The sequence below is a fragment of the Centroberyx gerrardi genome, chromosome 17 (genome assembly GCF_048128805.1).
Source record: "Centroberyx gerrardi isolate f3 chromosome 17, fCenGer3.hap1.cur.20231027, whole genome shotgun sequence".
NCBI classification, from domain to species: domain Eukaryota; kingdom Metazoa; phylum Chordata; class Actinopteri; order Beryciformes; family Berycidae; genus Centroberyx; species Centroberyx gerrardi.
Genome location: NC_136013.1, coordinates 12,718,250 through 12,739,239, shown reverse-complemented (window position 1 = coordinate 12,739,239; position 20,990 = coordinate 12,718,250). Strand labels below are relative to the sequence as shown.

General features: G+C 41.7%; 1 protein-coding gene across 1 annotated transcript in view; it reads left to right on the top strand.

Moving 5' to 3' along the window:
- The window catches only part of myo6b (myosin VIb), a 41,966-nt gene extending 20,988 nt beyond the window's left edge, over nt 1-20,978 (top strand). The window contains exons 17-33 of the mRNA XM_078289377.1: nt 495-590; nt 1,445-1,615; nt 3,133-3,171; nt 3,750-3,843; nt 5,010-5,140; nt 5,446-5,523; nt 5,670-5,799; nt 7,257-7,347; nt 8,052-8,202; nt 9,594-9,802; nt 9,933-10,011; nt 12,600-12,760; nt 12,896-12,946; nt 15,993-16,096; nt 17,339-17,473; nt 18,570-18,788; nt 19,318-20,978. Of these exons, the coding sequence (XP_078145503.1) occupies nt 495-590; nt 1,445-1,615; nt 3,133-3,171; nt 3,750-3,843; nt 5,010-5,140; nt 5,446-5,523; nt 5,670-5,799; nt 7,257-7,347; nt 8,052-8,202; nt 9,594-9,802; nt 9,933-10,011; nt 12,600-12,760; nt 12,896-12,946; nt 15,993-16,096; nt 17,339-17,473; nt 18,570-18,788; nt 19,318-19,517 (2,139 nt within the window). The 3' untranslated portion in view covers nt 19,518-20,978. The remainder of the gene's footprint in view (nt 1-494; nt 591-1,444; nt 1,616-3,132; nt 3,172-3,749; nt 3,844-5,009; nt 5,141-5,445; nt 5,524-5,669; nt 5,800-7,256; nt 7,348-8,051; nt 8,203-9,593; nt 9,803-9,932; nt 10,012-12,599; nt 12,761-12,895; nt 12,947-15,992; nt 16,097-17,338; nt 17,474-18,569; nt 18,789-19,317) is intronic.
- Nucleotides 20,979-20,990: the final 12 nt, after the last annotated feature.

Sequence of the window (20,990 nt, the reverse complement as noted above, 5' to 3'; positions counted from 1 at the left end):
AAAACCCTAAGCGATATTGAAGGCTAATATATTATAGTGCTCCCCACTGATGAAGGTAATGGAGCTAAAATGTGCTAGGTGCTGCATTTTATTCTTTTATTCTAGAGGATAATGTTAGTAATGGATTTTTGGGGGTAATAAATTGTTCATGTGATTAACGTGTCTCTATTGTATTGCTCTTGTCAATCTGTTGTCGTTTCGTATTGATTCATGCAAGTAAACATGTTAAATACCTGCAAATTAAACTGTACAGAGTTTGTCAGAATGTGTGTGGATGCATGCTTTGTAAATTGTGTATAATCTTTGGCCTTTAATTTCACCAGACTTCATTACTCTGAATGTTTCATTCTCGAAAACAACCCTCATTCCCTAGTGGAGTTGCTAAACAAGATTCTTCTGCAGAGTTATTGATGGATAGGAATAAGAGTGAAAACAATACATGCTGTATGTGTTTTGGTACTGGCATGAAGTATGATTTGCTTTCTTCCACTCAGGTTCCCAGGAAGTCTAAGTTGGCCGTTCACAGGAATGTCCGGGATGACGAGGGCTTTATAGTTCGGCACTTTGCTGGAGCAGTGTGCTACGAAACGGTAATTCTTACACAGATCTGACTGATGAATGTTATACGAAGAATTGTTATACGATGCTCAGTAGGATCACCTCAATAAGAGCCGGACTCTGTGTGTTTGTTGGTTTGTGCATTTGTGCATAACAGTTTTTGCAATGTGCAGTTCTTAGGGGATTTACAGTAGCGCTCTTTAGGCCGCGCTTGGTGATTTTCTAACTGATTTTTCTAACTTGGCCAGTTTGTTGGTCAGTGTTTTAGAACTGGAATGTGCCTATTGTACCTCGCGGCTCCCACTGACTGCAACACAGTCCAAACATACATCTGAAATCCATCTAAAACACCATCGATAGTCTTTAGTTTCTGAGCGCATTATAATTCCATCATACCAAGCTGTCAATACTTAACAACATGGTGATCTATATTCATAATTAGTAAGACAATTGAGTTATGAGCAGTTATTTAAGGCTGAGGCTAAGGATCGATTCCTAATTTGACACACATCAATGGCACACAAATCACAGCAATGGCAAAACTGACTTTCCATGTTTGAGATGCATCTTTGGGGCATTGGGAGATATTAGATTAGATGTTTCTAGTCAAAATATGGGGTAGATAGAAATGACCTTGCTAGCCACTGGTGAGGGGCAGAAACAATGGTGCTTCCCTTTACTGAACAAGCAGACTCCAGTATTGACTTTTAATTACAGTATTTAAAATTCTTGCTTGCATTAGTGCAGTAAATTGGCAGCATGTGTGAGTGGATTTGTTTGCGGGGTTTGCGGCGTTCTGTATTTCTTCCGTACATTGTGTACATCTGTTTACGTGTCTGCCAATATACATATGTGTTTGTGTGTGTGTGTGTGTGTGTGTTCATAGACCCGGTTTGTGGAGAAGAATAATGATGCCCTCCACATGTCCCTGGAGAGCCTAGTGTGCGAGTCGAAGGACAAGTTTGTTCGAGAGTTGTTTGAGAACTCCAGCACCACCAAGGATTCCAAACAGAAGGCAGGCAAACTCGGCTTCATCAGCGTTGGCAACAAGTTCAAGGTAAAAGTGAACATGGAGCTTGTCATTTTCGGTTGTTAGAAGAGAACCCAGAGCACAGCAAACGTTGAAATAAAAAAAAACAGCTCATGTTTATTGCATGGCACTACTTCTCTTATTTCACCAGAAATAATAAAAAAGAATTTGAAATTGTAGTCTTCGCGCTCATGATAAATGCATTGAATTTTAACACTTTGAGGCTAGTTTGTGTGATTGTAGATTTGGATGTGTTTTAATGTGTTATGTAAATGATAATCAGCTTTATTTTACATTTACATTTTGAAAGAATTTGTCCTAGTGGATTGGTGCAAGACCTGCAAACTATGAATATAAAACAAAAGAAAAAAAAAATAATAGTACAAAAGTTAGAGTTAGAAAACTAATATTGGGTTTTGGGTAAAAGTTTATACAGGTTGTCCTGGAATTAGATAGTTGTACAATATCAAATGTACAATGTGAAAGATTTGCTGTGTTGTTAAATACACTATTTACAGGTTTGAAAGTGTGTGATATTGTGAAATACTTCACAATGCTCCATTACCTTTTTTTTTACCTTTTGTTCAGACTTTTCCAACTTTAATCTCTAGACCTGTTCTGTAACTTTTCTCCTTTCCACTCTTCTTTCCGTCTCTCTTTCTCCTCCTTATCCCTTGTTTCCCTCTTAGACCTCCGCCAGTCTCCCACCTCTTTTCCCTGAGAAAACCTTCCTTGGGTGGATAAAGCTGGATAAAGTCAGCTTGAGGTATAATAGAGAGAAGATGAGAAAAGAGGGGGAGTGAAAAAGTAAGAGAAAGAAAGAATGAGACACTCTGACGAAGAAGTGTGATGAGTCAGCCAGAAATAAGAAACTAAGAAAGAAATAAGAGACTAAGAAAACCAACTCCACTGTTATTTTGAAAACCCACCCTTCCTATTTTAGGTAGGGTTGAGTTCCACCTTCCTCAACAAACACTGTTTTTATCACTAATGCACCTGCTTTGCTTTTATCACTAATGCATAAGACATGGACACCAGTGGAAAGAGTATGTGTGTGTTTCAAAGAACCACCAGAATGTGTTTATTGTGGAGAGGAAGAGCGGGACTGGATGTGTTAAGTTTAATGACACATGGAAGCATGTCTGAGATAAATATAAGAGGACAGAATGAATAGACAGGCTATGGGATGTGGTAAAGAAACTGTTCTTGAAGCAGCATTTGTTTGTTTGCTCATCCATCCACTCATTCATTAATTTAATTAATCTGTGTATGCATTGTTTTGTTTATAATAAGCATGTAGATTTGTCCCTGCATGACTCTTAACTCTGATTGCTTCCACCACTCACCTGTTGTCAATGATGCGCTCCCTTTGTTTGATACATTAAGGGTTCGTCTTCCTCATTAAATAATAAAAAAAACAAAAAAAACCTGCGTCTCATCTAATGGGGAACATCTGTCTTGCGTTACAGTGTAGTGGGGCTCCCGCTATCTCAAACCTTAAAACAAATCATTAAACAGTTCATTTTCTCTGCTTGCACACACAGACCCAGCTGAACCTGTTGCTGGAGAAGCTCCGCAGCACTGTGAGTAATAGTTATATCTCAATTTCGTAGCATATTTTGTAGAAATTGAATTTTGCACTGCAAAAGATTATCACCATAATAAGTTATTAATTCTATTATTGAGTCCTAAAATCCAGTTTTCTTAAAACAAGTGCAATTTGTCACTGGAGTTAGAATGTTTCCAGTGCAGTCTTAGTTTCAGGAGTTTTCTAGAAATGAGTGCCAGTATGTCAGAATAAGGCAGATCACTGCACTAATATCAAGAAAATGACACTTGATTCTAGAAAATCCTTGAAACAAGTTGATTTGCATTGGAAACAAGTGAAATTATCTAACCCTAGTGGCAGATTTTTCACTTATGATTTTTTGTAGTGTGCATACACTGGACTTGCTGCTTACATACTCAGAATCAGAATAATTTCAATCACCAAGCACAATATAGAAAAAGTTTACATGTTTTTATTCAGAAGCCAATTATTGAGATGGCAGACAGTGATACCTTGCAGCTTTGATAGATACAGCATGTGGTGCCTAGACTGATAGCGTAAGATAGATATTCAGATGCTTTTCCTGATCAGTGTTTCTCTCTCTGTGTGAAGGGCTCAAGTTTCATCCGCTGTGTTAAACCTAACCTGAAAATGGTCAGCCACCAGTTCGAAGGAGCTCAGATTCTCTCTCAGCTGCAGTGCTCAGGTGGGACCGCAATATAGTATGTACAGTATGTAGAACTACAGGTACTTCCCAAGAAGGTTCAGTGATGTTCAAATGTTGAGGCATTTGTCGTCATCTCGGTGTTCATGAAACAACTATTGAATTTGTTTAGCAGTGTGTATCGGCACATTATCACATTATCATCTTGGAGTATGGACACATCATGAGGGAACAGTGTTTGCTGCAGGGTGTACCTCCTTTAAACTGGCCTCATATTCCTTGGCTATTATACGCCCATGCAGAGCTTTGATCAGACCGAATGGCTCCCATGAGATGGCTGCCCATACCATTACAGATCCACCAATATGTTTAACTGTTGGCAACATACTGTAGATTGTGGGTTTAAGGCATCCTTTAGCTCTCTCTGAATGTAAACCCATCCGGATGGAGTAAAAAGGGTGAAAGAGACTCATCAGACCATATTTCTTTTTCCATTGCTCAGAGGTCCAGGTTTTGTTTTCCTTGCAACAGGTCATGGGTCTTTGGGTGTTGTTCTTGGATATACACAGTTTCCAAATGGAAGCCCTACTGTAAATACCAGCTTTGTGAAGCTCATGACGCACAGTTTTTATTCAGACTGCGTCACAGAGATGTTGATTCAGTTCTGTGGTAGTTTTTGACATATCAAAAGCACCTATCCTGTTAAAAGTCTTTTCCTGTAGGTGAGCTTTGACTTGCAACCTCTTCCTCTTCGGTGATGCGGTTTGTCCATGTTTGGCAAAATAATGTCATGGTTTTCGAGACTGTTCTGATTGCCACATTAAATCGTTATGCAATTTTTGAAACCGACGCACCTGAGCACCAGCTATTCAGCCTCTTTGAAACTCTGTTAGTTGTCTCATGTTGCTTTGAAAACTCCCATATGAAAGTGATGATTGTCAGACCTCTTTTAAAACTGACATGCTGATAATTAGCACTGAACTTAACATGCCCCTGTATCTGTCTTTGTAATTGTGATTTTGTTACTTCAAATTTAGCAAAGGTAGCAGAGAGCTCAACTTAGCTGCAACTATTTAAACTCATAATCTTCCTTTGATAGACTGTCAGTACTGCAAACTTTTTACCTAATGTCAATGTACTGTAAATCCTCAAAAAATGATGTTTCTGTTTATTAACCTTTCTCAGTCCTTTTTGCTTCTCTTCATTAGGGATGGTGTCAGTGTTGGACCTGATGCAGGGCGGCTTCCCCTCCAGAGCCCCCTTCCATGAACTCTACAACATGTATAAACAGTACATGCCTGATAAGCTTACACGCCTAGATCCACGCCTCTTCTGCAAGGTGCGCCTCCAAAGCACCGGCTTACTTTTTACATTACATAAATTGAATAGTTTAATATACTGTCGAGGCTGATTTTGCTTCACCCGCTGAATAAGATGAGGCATACTGCTGGGTTTAAATAATACGCTAATCAGTTTAATGTAAGCCTAATTAGTTGTGTAATTTGTTCATGTGCAAAAAACGCCTACGGCCACACAGGCCCATTTAAGATGTGATTAACTAACATAAACAGTATAGTGCCCTAAATACTTACCATTTATGCAATATTGCTGTGTCATTGAATGTGGGTTTCTTTTCCTCTCCAGGCTCTGTTCAAAGCCCTGGGACTGAATGACAATGACTATAAGTTTGGATTGACCAGAGTGTTCTTCCGCCCCGGAAAGGTACAGGAAAGTCAGCATAGCTTTAGACAGGATAAAGACAAAAAAATCTAAACTGTAAAGGATCGTACAGCAGCTGTGGGTGCGCTCACACCAGTGTTCATCTATACGTATGCGTGTGTGTGTGTGTGTGTGTGTGTGTGCATCAGTTTGCAGAGTTTGACCAGATCATGAAGTCCGATCCAGAACACCTCGCAGAGCTGGTGAAGAAGGTCAATCAATGGCTGGTGTGCAGCCGCTGGAAGAAGGTCCAGTGGTGCACGCTGTCTGTCATCAAACGTACGTTTCATCCACCCTACAGACAGAGGTCTGACTGTGCAGCTCAAGCAGCTGGTGGAATAAATTAAATTATCTTTCTGTTTCTTAAGTTTGGTTCATTGATGGGGTATTACATTTCAAACCTCAGTGTATTCCAGTGTATTTCAGGCCTGGCAGGACACCCAGGCTAGTTTACACTTGAAAAAAAACGTAACAAAGTATCTAACATTATTATCATACTTGAGTTACTATGTCAAATAGAGATCCTGATTACAAGGTCATGGTTTAAGTCCCTTTTTTTTAGATGTTGCATCTGCCACTATGTCTGGGCCTGTCACGCAGGCAGCTAAATCCAGCCCTAAAAACTTGCCTCAGAGGGAAATCCCAAATTACTTTGTAAAAGCAGCTACATCACAGTGAGTGCCTCATAGCAAGTCTATTAACTGTAGTACATTAGAGATCCTCACAAAAACTGCAAACGGAACCAGAAACGAAAAATGTAAAGAAGGCCATTAGCACAACTTATTTTTGTAAGTTAAGCTATCTCGTGTAAGTGTAAGATGCTTTGTCATTTCCACCCAGTTTATTGCAGAGCCTGATAGCTATACGAAATCATGTTTCACGCTTTCCATTCGTTCTGAATATTGAAAGCAACCTCTAGCAATATAGAATAGTACTCTCAAAGCAGTTCCTTGAACCATTACACTCCGAGCCAAGTTGTTGATGTCCACCATTAACAAAGTGCAGCCTGGCTTCTGCTTATTTGTGTAAAAGCATCAAATGATATTACATTACAGCTGTAACAGCAGAGTGCATCTCCCTGACCACACATTTCCTGCATATTCAACCTCAGGATATTTATTTTCTTAGAACCTTTCATTTCTTTCCCTCAGCACTTCACCTTATTATTGCAAGTTCATTTGAATGTGTGTGTGTGTGTGTGCGCGCGCGTACATGTGTGTATATGTGTGCGCTTATTTGTTACGTGCCTGACTAATAGAATACACATATTAGCAGCTGATATATAACTGCATTTCATATATTTTTGTAACAATGCTAGTAAGATACATATAGAAACAACATACTGTTGCGATATACTATTTGAGGAACTTTTCAAGTCATAGTTTTTTGAATGGCTTTCTGACATTTATCCCTGAAATTGTTGATTATTAGTCGATTGTCACAGTTTTTACAGTTCTTTTGAATAGTGTTTGGATCTGGAGAGAGAATTGCTGAACCATTTCTGAGGAATAACTACAGCATTGGCAGATGTGTGTCTTTTTGTATTATAGAAAAAAACAGAAATGTCAGCAGATATCAATGAAATAAAATTAGGAAACATATTAATTACATATTCAGTATTTGTGCATATATGCGTATACGTGTGCATGTGTGTGTATCTGTGTGTGTGTGTGTGAATGGGTATTTGTATGTACCTTTATTTGAATCCTGTTCTTCTCTCATCCCACCTTCAACAGTTAGGAACAAGATGAGTTACAGAGCCCTGGCCTGCATTAAGATTCAGAAGACCGTCCGCATGTGGCTGTGCAAGAGGAAGCATAAGCCGCGGTGAGTCTCTCTCCCTCTCTTTCTCTCTCTCTCTCTCTCTCTCTCTCTCTCGCTCTCTCTGTCACACACACACACAGACACACATCATTCTCTCACCATCTTTCTGTTTTTCTGTGCCCTTTGCTCTTTTAATCTTTCTCTCACCCTGTGTGCTCTGCTTTTTTATTTAAACTGAGATTCACGCTTGGTGGGTTTTGATGGCTTTTCCGCATCATGCATTTAGGAGTTCAAATCAATCTAGAATACTCATCTGTGGAGAAATGTCTTACTGTATTGCTTTGGAAAGAATACTGTATGTGTTGCTGTATTGGTTGCCTTTGGAAAAAATGGCTCTGGTAAATGCATTCATCCAGATGATGGGCTTTCAGATAGTTTTTAGAATGGTCTTTGGATTGTGAGTGTGTACTTTGTATGTGGGCAATGTGTGTATGTTTGCATGTAGATGTGTATGTGTTTTTGTATCAGCATGCACACATATAGCCCAATATATGAGGGGATTTATTCCTAAACATGATATATCCATTTTGGGGGAAAAAATCAGTAAGGTTTACCATTCAGTATCTCGAAAATATAGAGATATGTGTGTGACAAAATAATACAATTGTTTTGTCAACCAATGTCTCATTATTGGACAGTTTTTTTCAGTCGCTCTTTCTGGAATGAAACATCATATTCTATCGTATGTATGCTCGCCCCTCTCACAGCATCGACGGTATGGTGAAGGTTCGGAACCTGAAGAAGCGGATGGAGCGGTTCAACGAGGTGGTGAACGGGCTGAAAGAGGGCAAGCAGGAGATGGCCAAACAGGTCCAGGAGCTGGCCGCCTCCATAGACTCTCTCATGGCCAAGATTAAGGTCAGCATCTGGGAGTCCTTTGAGCACGCCTGCTTATGTTCACCTCTTCCACAGGACTCAAGGATTAAGGCCCGATTGTAGAGATTCAGTATCTCATTTCACATTGGAGTATGAGACAGTCTGAGCAGTTGGGGGCACATGAAACATAAGAAGATATTTGGTCGGTGCTGTTCTTATCCAGGGAAGGTTTTCCAGAGCAGATATATATATATTTTTTTTTTTTCTGCTTCAGATTTATACAGTTGAATACATTCTCACCTAGAAGCTGCCCAGTAAAACCACAGTCTTCTGCCCTTTTCTCATTCTTTCTCTCTGAATCAGTATCCTCAATCAAAAGAACAGAGCTAGGTGAGAAAGAGGAGACCCTCTCTGCTCCGATAATTTAATCGAAGCTGTTTGGCTAAATTATCAAACTTGGTTAGTGAAATCCCAGCTCTCCCTTTGCAATAAGCGGCCGTCTTATTTCCTCTAGGTAATGCAAATCATCACAAACAGATCCTCATGCTATCCAGACATCTGGGTATTCACTTCCCTAATAGTGTAGATTTTCTGTAGATTTTTGTCTCTGTGGCCGACTGTATGCGATCAACAGGTATGATTAGACAGCTCCCTATTTTGAATGACACTGAAGCACCAATGACTCCTTGCCCTTCCTCTGTCCTCTACCCCAATCAGCCTCCCCACCTCCCCTATGTTCCTCTGTTAGCCTATTAGCAGCCTCACTGTGGACACTAATGGTGTTCGGAGTCTTTAAAAATCGCTCCTGGCATGGCATCGCTGACTGAATAATACATGAGATGCCAATGGCTGTCATTCAGACCTCTATACATTGGGGACAAGACCTTGTCATCTTCCCTCCCTGTGTCACTGTTAGAGACTCTTTCTAATGAATCTTCAGAATAGGGTGACCCCCGCCCCCCCCACACCTCCCACCCCACCCACAACTGATTGTCTGACAAGTATAGGAGGGAATTGAGTGTAGTGGCTGTGGTGTGCAGTGACAGGCACAGTGTCAGTCAGTGTCTCCCACGTTGCCACATGGAGGGGGGGGGGCGGTGTGCGGTCGTGGTAACAGAGGAGCGTCTGCCAAGTTGGGGTGGGAGGAAATTTCTAGTTCCTGGACATGTTCACCTCTGATCGAAAGTTTGCACAGGAGAAAATGTTATTCAAACAAATTCAGAGAATAGAATGTTAAACATTTGACACGTCCTGCGGGCGTTTCTTTGCATCTCATCTATTTTTATTATTAGTACAGACTGTGTAACAATAGTCCTCCGAACAACCCATGGCACGCACTTGAGGCTATTTGATTTGATTCAGTAGTAAGTAGTTGGCTATAGAAATATGGAGTGGGTCTGGCTTCTGACTCTGATCCTTCTCTTGACCCTTAGGCCACGGTGATGACCTGGAAGGAGATCGACACGGAGTACCAGGGGCTGGTGAAGCGCTCCGAGCAGCTGCTCTCCTCGATGCAGAAGAAGAAACAGGAGGAGGAAGAGAGCGAGCGGCTGAAGCACATCGAGGAGGAGATGGAGAGAGAGAGGAAGAGGAGGGAGAAGGACGAACAGCGACGCAAGCAGGAGGAAGATGACAGAAGGATGTGAGTGGGGGGCAGAGGGAAGGATTATCAGCTGATGTTTGAGAATGATTGATGAAGAAGTTGAAGTTGTCGCTCAGTTTAAAGTGAAGCCAACTTTCCTGTCTTCTTTCCTTCCTTCCACACAACTTAGGAAATCCGAGATGGAGCTGAAGAGAAAGCAGGAGGAAGAGGAGAGGAAAAGGAGAGAGGAGGAAGAGAAGGTTCTGCAGGTTTGGACAACCTCCTATAGTTTTAGTCCAAGTTTCTATTGTGACATTTATTTCCACGGTGCACATGTACTCCTCTGATCAAAAACTGAGGAGCTCAGCACAGAAATACGATGATGATCTAAGGAAATGATTGAAAACTCTCATATCTAATTTGAATATCAAATTGAGCATGTTCCCCTTTTTCAATTTTCTACTGTAGTTAGGCTGAATGTATTTTTAGGTGCTAATGTTACTGAACTCGCAGCACCCTGCAGCCCCTAAGCTCCTAAGCTTTATGTTTACTTGTCATGAGGTTATGGACCCCACTCCCTCTGCAGCAAATGACCACCTAAACCCTGCCAACATAATCACATTCAGGCAAATTGGTTTCCTAGATTTGCCTTAATCCTAATCCTAGACTGAACAGGATCTTCATTGGGTCAGTTTCTGTAATGCACAGTATTGTTCCTGGAAAACATATGAATTATACTGAGAGATGTAGGCTACTAGGGTTTACTGCAGAATTTTGAGTGTTAGGACTTTAATATTTGGCCAGAATTTATTCAAATTATGAAATATGCATTACTGTATAGTATATTTGTATAATTGCATACAACAGCGCATAAAAAGAGAAATGGCAGCAACTACATGCAATGTATAGATTATATTTTTTACATTGAAATCAGTGAGTTTGAGCTTCTAATATTCTACAATATTCTATTTTTGACCTTGTCTCATTGGCCAGTTCCGCCCGTTCTCCCTTCTGACTGAAACATTCATTCGTTCCCTCGTCTCCCACGGCAACAGCCGGGTCATGACATTGGTCAGATTCCCAGGGGGTCGCCCACTGGGTCTTGATTGATGATTCCACTTCCTGGCGAGTTTCTCCTTACCAAACTACTTTGTCCCTCTGTGTTTGCTCCTCTGACTCTCATCCACACCAACCCTCCCTTCACATCTGCCCTTTATTGTCACCTTTATCCATCTCTGCCTGTCTCACACACATTTTATTCCCCAAATCCAATTCTTTGTTACTTTGTTCTTTCTTTCCTTGACGTCCCTCAACTAATATTGCAGTATCACAAATTACTATTGTTTTCCCTTTTCCTTTGCCCCCTCCTTTCCCTCACCTCTTCCATTTTTGAATTTTCTCTCACCTCTCCTAGCCTCATCTCCTAGTTTCTGTTTCCAGTGTTTCCATTTCCTTCATCCCTACTGTCAGTCGCACCCCTGTTGACCTCTTTTGCCATCCTTCGGCATACCCATCCGCCTAACCCACTCGCCCAATCCCTCCTCTTCCCCTGTTTCACTCAGTCCACTCTCTGCCTCGAGGCCCCGGCTTGATCAAAGCTGTTGTCCTGTTGCTGTATTTCTCAGACATCACCCTGCCCCGACACCTAGCTCTTTCAACTCACCGAAGACCACTTGGATATTTGCATGCTGTCATTTTTTTTGTTTTCAGCAGTGAGATACTTGACACCAGGCTGTCATGAGCCATGAGTCTCAGAAGACTCTGTGCAAAGTTTGCTTTAGCCCCGGCTCAACCCTGAGCCTCAGCGCTGTGCCAGTAAACTTTCTGAGGCTTTCTGCTGTGACTTTGATGGCTTTTTGTTCCCTGTTCTCTGTTATTTTCTGCTAGGTCAAAGGTTAGTCTAGTGTTGTATCTTTCCCTCTCAAATTTTTTTGTTTTTGAATTATGGTCTCTTCCACCCGAACCCCATGTACCCTACATCCAGTTCACCCTCCAATGTTCCAATATGGATTATTTATTTTCTTAAAGGGGAACGCCACTCAACAGTTGAAGAATCCCTGTGCGTTATTTTTTATGGTCTACAATAGTCTAACCAATATTTGTGAGCATGAACAACTTTCCCATGGTAGAGCATGGGAAAGAGGGTACATTCTCTGCTTCAGACTTGATAAACCTAAAAACTTCTGTGGGTCCACAAACTCAGCCTTGCATTCATTGGCTATGGAGCAGTTCCTGACAAGTTTGAGTTTTATTTCTCATGCCTCACTCAGTGTTCATGTTTCACAGTTGTTGATTGGACTGCCCTAGACAATATATGAATAACATATATTCTTAACTGGAGTGGTATTCATCTTTAAAGATCCATTCCGGGCCTTTCTGTAAACCTACATGTATTTTATAATTTTTTTTGTTGTTTAAGACTTGACTCCAGTGATATTATAGACTAGAGTATTTGGTTTGTACTTTGTAGGTGCATGTTGGTCAGTAACAGTAAAATTTGTGTTAGAAAAAGTTGCGCCTGTTCAAAAAAGCAAAAAAATAACAACTTGGAGTTTATTCTGGGTCAAGTCTGTAAAGAATGTGACCCTCCAAAATGTTGTTGAATGTTTGTCTGCTGTGTCCCTTGTGTCTAGACAAATGACCAATAATGCCTCATTAGCAGTCCTACAACCTGGATAATAGGCCTAATCAGGCTTTGGCACACAGCAAAGCTCTAATTGTCATGAAGGGTCTGGCACCCGGGACAGCTTTAGTATTTAGACGGGATCTAGATTTATATAGATTTGATAAAGTCACATTAAGAGCCAAAGATGTTTATGGGGTGTGTGTGTGTGCGTGCGTGCTTAAAATTGTCCAGGCGGAGTTGGAAATCCAGCTGGCTCTGGAGCGTGAGGAGCAGGTCCAGCGCTCCGCCATGTTGGAGCAGGAGAGGAGAGACAGGGAGTTAGCCATGAGAATCGCCCAGAGTGAGGCGGAGCTTATCACCGAGGAGGCTCAGATGGATGCAGGCCTGCGCAGGTACCGTACACACACACCAATACAGTACACAGCATGCAGTATACAGTACACAAGCAGTCTTAACAATTAACAACACATTTTGTCCTTTGCATGCGTGTGTAACTGCGTTTTTCCTGTTGCTGTGTTCTCTCCCAGTGATGAATCTGTCTCAGGTCTCCCTATCTCCTCATCCTCAGCCAGAACCATGTAAGACATCAGCACAGCTTTCTATGACTGCCCGTGTCCAAGTTTACCCAACACCAACAATAATCACTCACTCATTCCCTCTCTCTGTCCGCCTTAATCTCTGTCTTAGTCTTAAATCTCTCAGCAGCCTGAAATAGATGCAGGATTATACCAGCAATGCAAAGCCACCATAAAAACCTTTATTTTTTTTATTTTGAGAAATCTACATAAGACTATCTTCAATCAAATTTGGAATGTACGTGTTCGTTTCTGTGGCATGAATCATTAGATGTGCCATTTAGAGGATAAGCACGAGTGATCATGGGTTAGTGCAAAACAGAAGATGACATCCAAAAATCATAAATGGGACTTGGATCATAATCGTTGTTTCTCTGATCTTGATTGGCTCTTGATTAGTCTGCAGTGGTTCAAGGCTTATCTGTATCCTTTGTTTGCAGTGCTGTTGCACAACACAAGCTCATGCGCTTGACAATGTATGTGCTCTCTCTCTGTCATACATTGAATTTTCACATATTTAATTACACTTGTTAAGCATTTATATCCTGTGGATACTCTAAATGTTATAACGGTCTGATAACTGCAGGAGTATGTGAAAAAACAGTAGACCTATACAGTCTTTAACACTTTCACATTTTCTAATAGCTGGTTCTGTAGGTCTTACTGATAACTAACTTATTGTACGTCTTAACAGAAATCTCATTAATGATATCAGTGGCCTCTAATTATCAAGTGTTTAGTCATCTTAGCTATTAGAGGAGACTGTTGTTATTCCTGTTCCACTGATGGACACCGAGCGTCAAACTCCGAGAGGAGGATAAGCAGCTTTTTCGCTCACAGCTGTCAGTGACCTGCTTTTGTGAGCTGGGCACAAGCAAGAGTGTCACTGTCACAACAGACTGGCATCAAGAACCTGCTGCAGAACATGATGACGTCAGGCTCGGATCCCTTGAATCCAATTCAGTTCAATTCGATTCAGTTCAATTCAATTTTCAGGCGAGCACCTTATCAGTGCCTGAGATGAAATGAAATGAATTGACAGACAAAATTTCAACATGAAAATATTAAATATTTCATGTACTTGAGTTAACATTGCATAGCAGTTTGCTCAGTTTTGTTCTTTTTACATACAGTAAGTATGCAAGTATTGAACAAGTAACTTTTTTCACCACTGTGATATAGTAGTTGATAATTGGAGACAATACTGTACCATTGTAATTTTCACTGTGATTTGAATGCTATATCTAAAGGGAGAAAAGGTGCAGGAAATGTCGGAACTTGTGGCTAGGTGGGTATCAAATCAATCACCACAATCAACCAAATAATGAATTAATCAACATAATTACTACCCCCCGATAGCTCTCTGAATATGACAGAAACCTTTTTTGTCCATTTTAGCTTTTTTTTTTTTTAATCTGGTCTCTATTTGACGCATTCACACAGTATCAGTGGCTTTTGCACATCCACAGCCTCTGTTTAAAGCCAGCAGAAGTCCTCCCAGAGCTCCTATAAGCCTTATCTTCAGGTCCAGTGGGCACAAAATGAAATGTGGTCCTATAGAATTTAATCTTGTCGGTGTCGGCCCGGGCATCCAGGGGGCACGTTGCGCGTGTCTCCCGCTGTCCCGGTGAGTCAGGTGACCCATGACGCCCAGAGGGAGCACCGCAAGAGAGCGGCTCAAAAGGCCACGCGTGTTGCATGTGCACGCCACTTAAGCACATGGAAGCAGACGTGCAATAAAAGCGCACACATGTGCACGTCTCATACACACACACACACACAACAGACTGTTGCTCTGCCATTGCCCATACTGCCTCTCCTAGCTAAAGGGAGCTTAAGGACCACCAATAGGATTAGCTCTCAAGACCCAAAGATCCCCCCCCCCCCCTTCCTCCCTATTTGCCTGTTGCCCAGAGAAAGCTCCTGGCCATCGCTTCGCTTCCACTTCCTTTTTCCTGCCTGCAGCAAAAGTCAAGCCAGAGCAGCGTCACACAGCTGGGCTGACAAGCCTCTCAGCCAGAATGACGATGATCCCAAATCAGCTTTTACCATTCAAGTCAGTATAAATTATAAATGGTAACGGGATCCTGGTGATTTGCAGATCAGTAATCCTCTACTCTGAGACATTAGCATCCCCAGCTACGCCGACTGTAAATAGAGGAGGCAAATCCTTCTCGTTATTGAATTAGCAGCCGCAACTCAGCAGGGAGGCTAGAGATACGGCTGACGTGAGCTCAGACCTGCTGCAGCAGTCTGTTGAGGAGAGGCAGAATAGTTCAAACTCTGTGCTACTACTGATTTTTTTCTGTCACGTCAGTTATCTCTCATTCCTGTGAGGTTTGCATGGCAACAAATACTCAACATGCCAGCCAAGGTGTAACTTAGGTGTAATTTTAGGTGGAGCCGAAACAAGAGGCTGCAGGGCAACGCTCTCCAGCTCCCCTGCTGACCAGCCTCTAATGTGAATTTAAGTGGCTGACACAATAAGGAGGACTTGTAAGAAGTGAGGCATCTGCTTCCCTTTGATGCTCCACTTACAGCAGCATGCTCCATATACAGTACTCTATTTATTCTCCTATTCACATTCATATTATATTTAGACTGTCTATCATCTAAATTCAGTGTTGAATTGTTTCCAAGCACAATACCTTTGAAAATGAGTCAGCATGGTCACATATCAAAGAGCTTTACTGTCGATGATCTGCTGTGTGAAGGCTTGATCTTGCTTTTAGAGCGATGCTATAGCCAAAGAACAGACGAGATGACAGAGGATAGCAGAGGGCATCCTTGCTTTATGTCCCAGTAACTATTTTGAACTAATTTGAGGAATTTATAAGGCGCTCGCTCTCTCGGTTCGGAGATTTTGACGCGTCAGACTGTTAAATTTTGAATCATATACAGTAGTGAAAAAGAACTAACCTCATGCCCTCAATCTCTGTCATTCTCACTCTGTCACACACTGTCTGTCTGGCCCCTGCCCTCTCTCTCTCTCTCTCTCTCTCTCTCTCTCTCTCTCTCACACTCTCTTCTGTCCCTTGTCATGCAATAGGGGTCCTCAGGTGCAGGCGACCAAAGCCGCTGCCGGTGTGAAAAAATATGACCTCAGCAAGTGGAAGTATGCTGAGCTGCGAGATGTTATCAACACTTCTTGTGGTGAGAAGTCCTGAACACACCCACGCAACACTGTTCTGCATGGTGCCGCCGCACACACACACCCACACACACACACACACACATCACTGAACCAGCCTTCAGAAGCTGGTCAAGGTGGTGGAGCTCTTGGTGAAATGCGTGACACACCTCTACACCGCCCATCATTCCAACATTATTTATTCAGCCCCTACGATTTATAATTCAGCATCTCATCAGACTCATGTTTTCTGTACCTCGACTTCTAGCACCCAGAAGTGTGTGGCACCATCTCCACACACACACACACACACACACACACGCACACACAGCCCATACAAGTTTCCCATCAGCATTTCATGTCATTTTCCCCTCAGTAATTTTCTTTCAGTTGCCAAAGTGGCTGTTAAAAAGCTGAGACTGCAGCTGGACAGAGTGTGGAAACAAGAAATCTTGACGGAAAACTAAAAAGACCGATCTGAGGATCTTCCCGCAGCTGCTTCAGCTCATCAGAATGCCTTTTTAGTGGTGAAGAGAGGAAATTATCGCCATCATTGGAAGATAGCAGACTTCTCCCCTTTGTAGCCGTTCCCAGTCAACCTCCTCTCAGTCAGCATGAACAGGAAAATAGTCCAGATGCCACCACACTGGTTCCCCTACCAGCCCTTTCTAATAGCCACTGTATACAGTACTCTGATTGGTGTTAAGGACTTTGATGTGCCCTGTGGGAGTCCGAGGACATCTGGCTAATTTGTGAAACCCATTTGCTGTGGTGGTAGTGATACAGAACAGCGGTATTTAAAGTGTCCCTTTATAGCCTCGTGTTCTCTGCAGCCTATGTATTCTTTTGATGTTCTCTCTGTATTTTGTTAAGGAAAACACACTGGAAGCCATCCAAACTTTTTTTTTTCCCCAATTATACTATGTTGATATATGTCGAGCTTGGAATTAGAAGACTCCATCTGAAATGATTTATTCATATAATGAAGCTCTAAATACAGTGAATTACGAGTGGGGCTGATGTTAGATTATTCTGAAATATTTACTTATTAAAGTGGGTCCTTTACTTAAGTAGGTTAAGGGGTTTGAAATTCAACACTTGATATCTTGAAATTTCTTTGAATGCAGATGGAATTTGATCATTCCAAGCTCAGAATATCATATTTTACTTTTCCTTTTTCTTGGAAACAAATGTGAGGAAAATAGCTTGCCTTAGAAATCTACTGTATTGTTGCTGTACTGACTGAAGGCCTGTTGTGTGGACAGACATTGAGCTGCTGGCGGCCTGCAGAGAGGAGTTCCACCGCCGCCTGAAGGTCTATCACGCTTGGAAGTCCAAGAACAAGAAACGCAACGACGACGGAAGCGATCAGAGGGCCCCGAAATCTGTCACCGACTACGGTCAGTTGAAATACCCTCTCTAACGTCCTGTTTCTTCCCTTTGCTTTCAGTCTAAAGTCTGGAAAAATATTCAAACATTCAGTTTAACCTGTCGATATGAGCAAAATCTGTATATTCACCCATATACTGCACATAAACACATACATATACACACATACACACCTTCACACACGCACACACACCACACACGCACATTAGGTTACAGGTGGCAAGTGTTTATTTTCTCCGCTTCCGCCTCTCGCTTTCATTGGCAGGGATTAATGGCCAGTACACAAATAACCTGCCTGTGTTTCCCAACATTCAATTAGGCGATGAAACACCAGGGCCTGAAAGTGCGGCTGCCTTCCATCTGGCTCTGTCAAAAGTATTTGTTCTAATTAGCAAGTAGCTGCCAGCCATGCCTTGTCAGGTTCAGTGCCTGCTAGCATGACAGCTCCTTCCTTTGCTCGTTTCATTCTCAACTCAACCAAGCATGGTCTACGCCACAAACACACACACACACACACACACACACACACACACACACATTATTTAGTTACTTGAAAGCTTTCCGGGTGCTCTGCCTTCATTTCCATACTTTTTCATCATAAGAACAAATATTGAGGTTGCTGGGGAATGGGAACGCTGGATTCACTGTTGCTGCTACTTTCACTGTATTTACTCGCCCTTCTCTTTTGATATGAAAGCTCTTGAAAGCTCTAGTTGCCCCATTTTGTTTGCCTCACATTTGGATCCTGTTGTTGCCTCTGCTGATGCAGCAGGGGTCTTGTCAAGGCTATTTCATAAGAGGCTAAAAGCCGCTTTACCTGGCTTTTCCCAGTAGTATTTACTTAGGCATTTCCTGGGTTCTTTTTGATCTCATGGTTTGAGAGCTTTATACTTTCTGCCCCACTCACTGTGTTCTTTGGTGTTACCAAAACATGCAAAAAGTATTCTGAGATGATGTTTCTTTGAGTCCAAATGATGGGCGCTTGGTTGTGAATACTACTCCCCCTAACGATGCACTACACCCCTAACAATGCTATTCAAAACAAAACAAACAAAATCCAAATCTAATATTCCAACGATCCCTCCCCGACCCGCTGTCCCGCTGCAGCCGAGCAGAACCCGGCTCCTCCGATGACGGCCCAGCAGCAGGAGGTGGCCATGAACCGCCAGCAGCGCTACTTCCGCATCCCGTTCATCCGGCCCGCCGACCAGTACAAGGACCCCCAGAATAAAAAAAAGGGTTGGTGGTACGCCCACTTCGACGGGCCCTGGATAGCCAGACAGATGGAGCTCCACCCAGACAAGCGCCCCATTGTGCTGGTGGCAGGTGGGTCAGCAGCTCTAACGAATCATGTTTGGGTTGTTGTGTATGCAGGTGTGTCGTGTTTGGATGTGGGTGGGTGGGTACGGCTGTGTGTGTTCGGGCTGGGCGATATATCGTATAATATCTATATATGATATCGTCTGGGATTTTGGTTATCGTAATATTGTGAAATAACTTAATTGTTACTTCTTCCTGGTCTTAAAGGCTGCGTTACAGTAAAGTGATACAATTTCCTGAACTTATAAAAGAGTAAAATGAACAATGATTGGCTTTACCTGCTCATCATATCCACATGACTTATTACTGATTACACATTACTGATTACGAATGATCATTACTAATTTTCAAAATGTTCTAAATATGTGTGTGTAAATATCCTATGAAAGCACGAATACTCATCCCCAAAATATCGTCACATTATCAATATTGAGGTATTCGGTGTAAAATATTGTGATATTTGATTTTGTCAATATCGCCCTCGTGTGCCGTAGGTGTAACTCCTTGCTAAATCATGTATCATTTCTCCACACAGGCAAAGACGATATGGAGATGTGTGAGCTGAGCCTGGAGGAGACGGGCCTGACGAGGAAGAGGGGGGCGGAGATCCTGCCGAGGCAGTTTGAAGAAATTTGGGAACGCTGCGACGGTATTCAGTACCTCAGGAATGCCATCGAGAGCAAGCAGGCCCGCCCCACCTACGCTACCGCCATGCTGCAGAGTCTGCTCAAGTGAACCAGTGAACACACACACACACACACACACACACACACTCACAAACATATAAACAAGCACATACAGGCGCAGTACATAACATGTTTGTGGGATGGGAAAGAAAAGGGAAAGACAGTCTCACTGCAGGCACTCAGTGTTTCACTCTTTGAATTATCTCCAGTTTTTAAGTACCTGTATGTCTTTTCTTATGTTTTTTTCCTGTTTTTTATTTCTTTTTCTTTTGCTGTGTAACACCTTATTGGTGGAAAGTTAGAACTTGTATTCACTCCTCTTCTCGATCTATGCTTGAATGGAATATCCCACTCTGAGGCCTTAATTGCAATCTCGCTGCTCTACCCCAAGAGAGTCTTAATTGTCGTGGAGCCTATCTAGCTGTTCAATCAAAACCTTAATGGACTGGAAAAGGGAAAGTATATTTGATTTTTAGAAAAAAAAATGTGTAGGGGTGCTTTTGAAAATGGTGTGGAATAATCTTGGTCTTTCTCGAGTCATGCTTTGTGATCTTTAGGGTATTAAGAATCTAATTACTGTTCAACTTTACGTCTTAGATAATTAAGATTTGCATTTCTCACATGTATCATGCAGCTCATATGGGATGAAAAGGAAAAAAAGTGTGAGAAAGCACTGTATTTTTTATTTGTTCTGTCAATTAAGTACTGAAAGGATTATTTTATCAGCAGCAGGCTTTCAGAATAGGAAAGCATACAACAGCAAGACAGTAAATAAATAATATAACCTATATATTTTGGTATTACTTGCTCAACCTATGACATGTTTGACACATGACATCAAATGGGACAAAAATCCTGTGACAACTGCATTTCTTCTTTTTAATGGCTGCACATGAAATATTTATATTACTCCATTTAGTGACAAAATGTATTTTCGCTCCAAGAATGCACTTTTTCAGAAAGTTGAATGCATTTAGAGCTGTGCTGGATTTATTAGCATCTATGCTTTGCCTTTTCATCCGTCCATCCATTCTCTTGATGCTTATCCAGGTCGGGGTCGCGGTGGCAACAGGGCAAGTTTTGTCTTTTCTTAGAGAAAATCAGTGTGCTCTCTGTTCACTGTAGAAAATATTAAAAAAGCAAACCTTCACTTTTTTTTATTATTATTATTGTTCATTTGATAGGTAAGAGAGGAATGCAGAAGTTTGTTTTCAACATCATGTTTGCTGGTTTGAGGGTTTGAGTTGTTTTACAGACAATAATGTAATTGTTGTGTGTGTTTGTGTGTTTTTTCTCACAATATCTTAATAAGTTGATTACTTGACCCCTCTGTTTCTTAAGTTCTGGACCATGTCAATCATCTCGTTGTTTTGATAGCGACAGTCATGTAACGACAGTCATGTCTTTGTTTTTAGGCTTATACTCATTTAGTGAAAGATTGTTGACTATAACTGATGATTAACTTCATGTTTTCCCTCTTTGATCTTCTATTGTATGTTGATCTTTGCACTGGAATACAGTA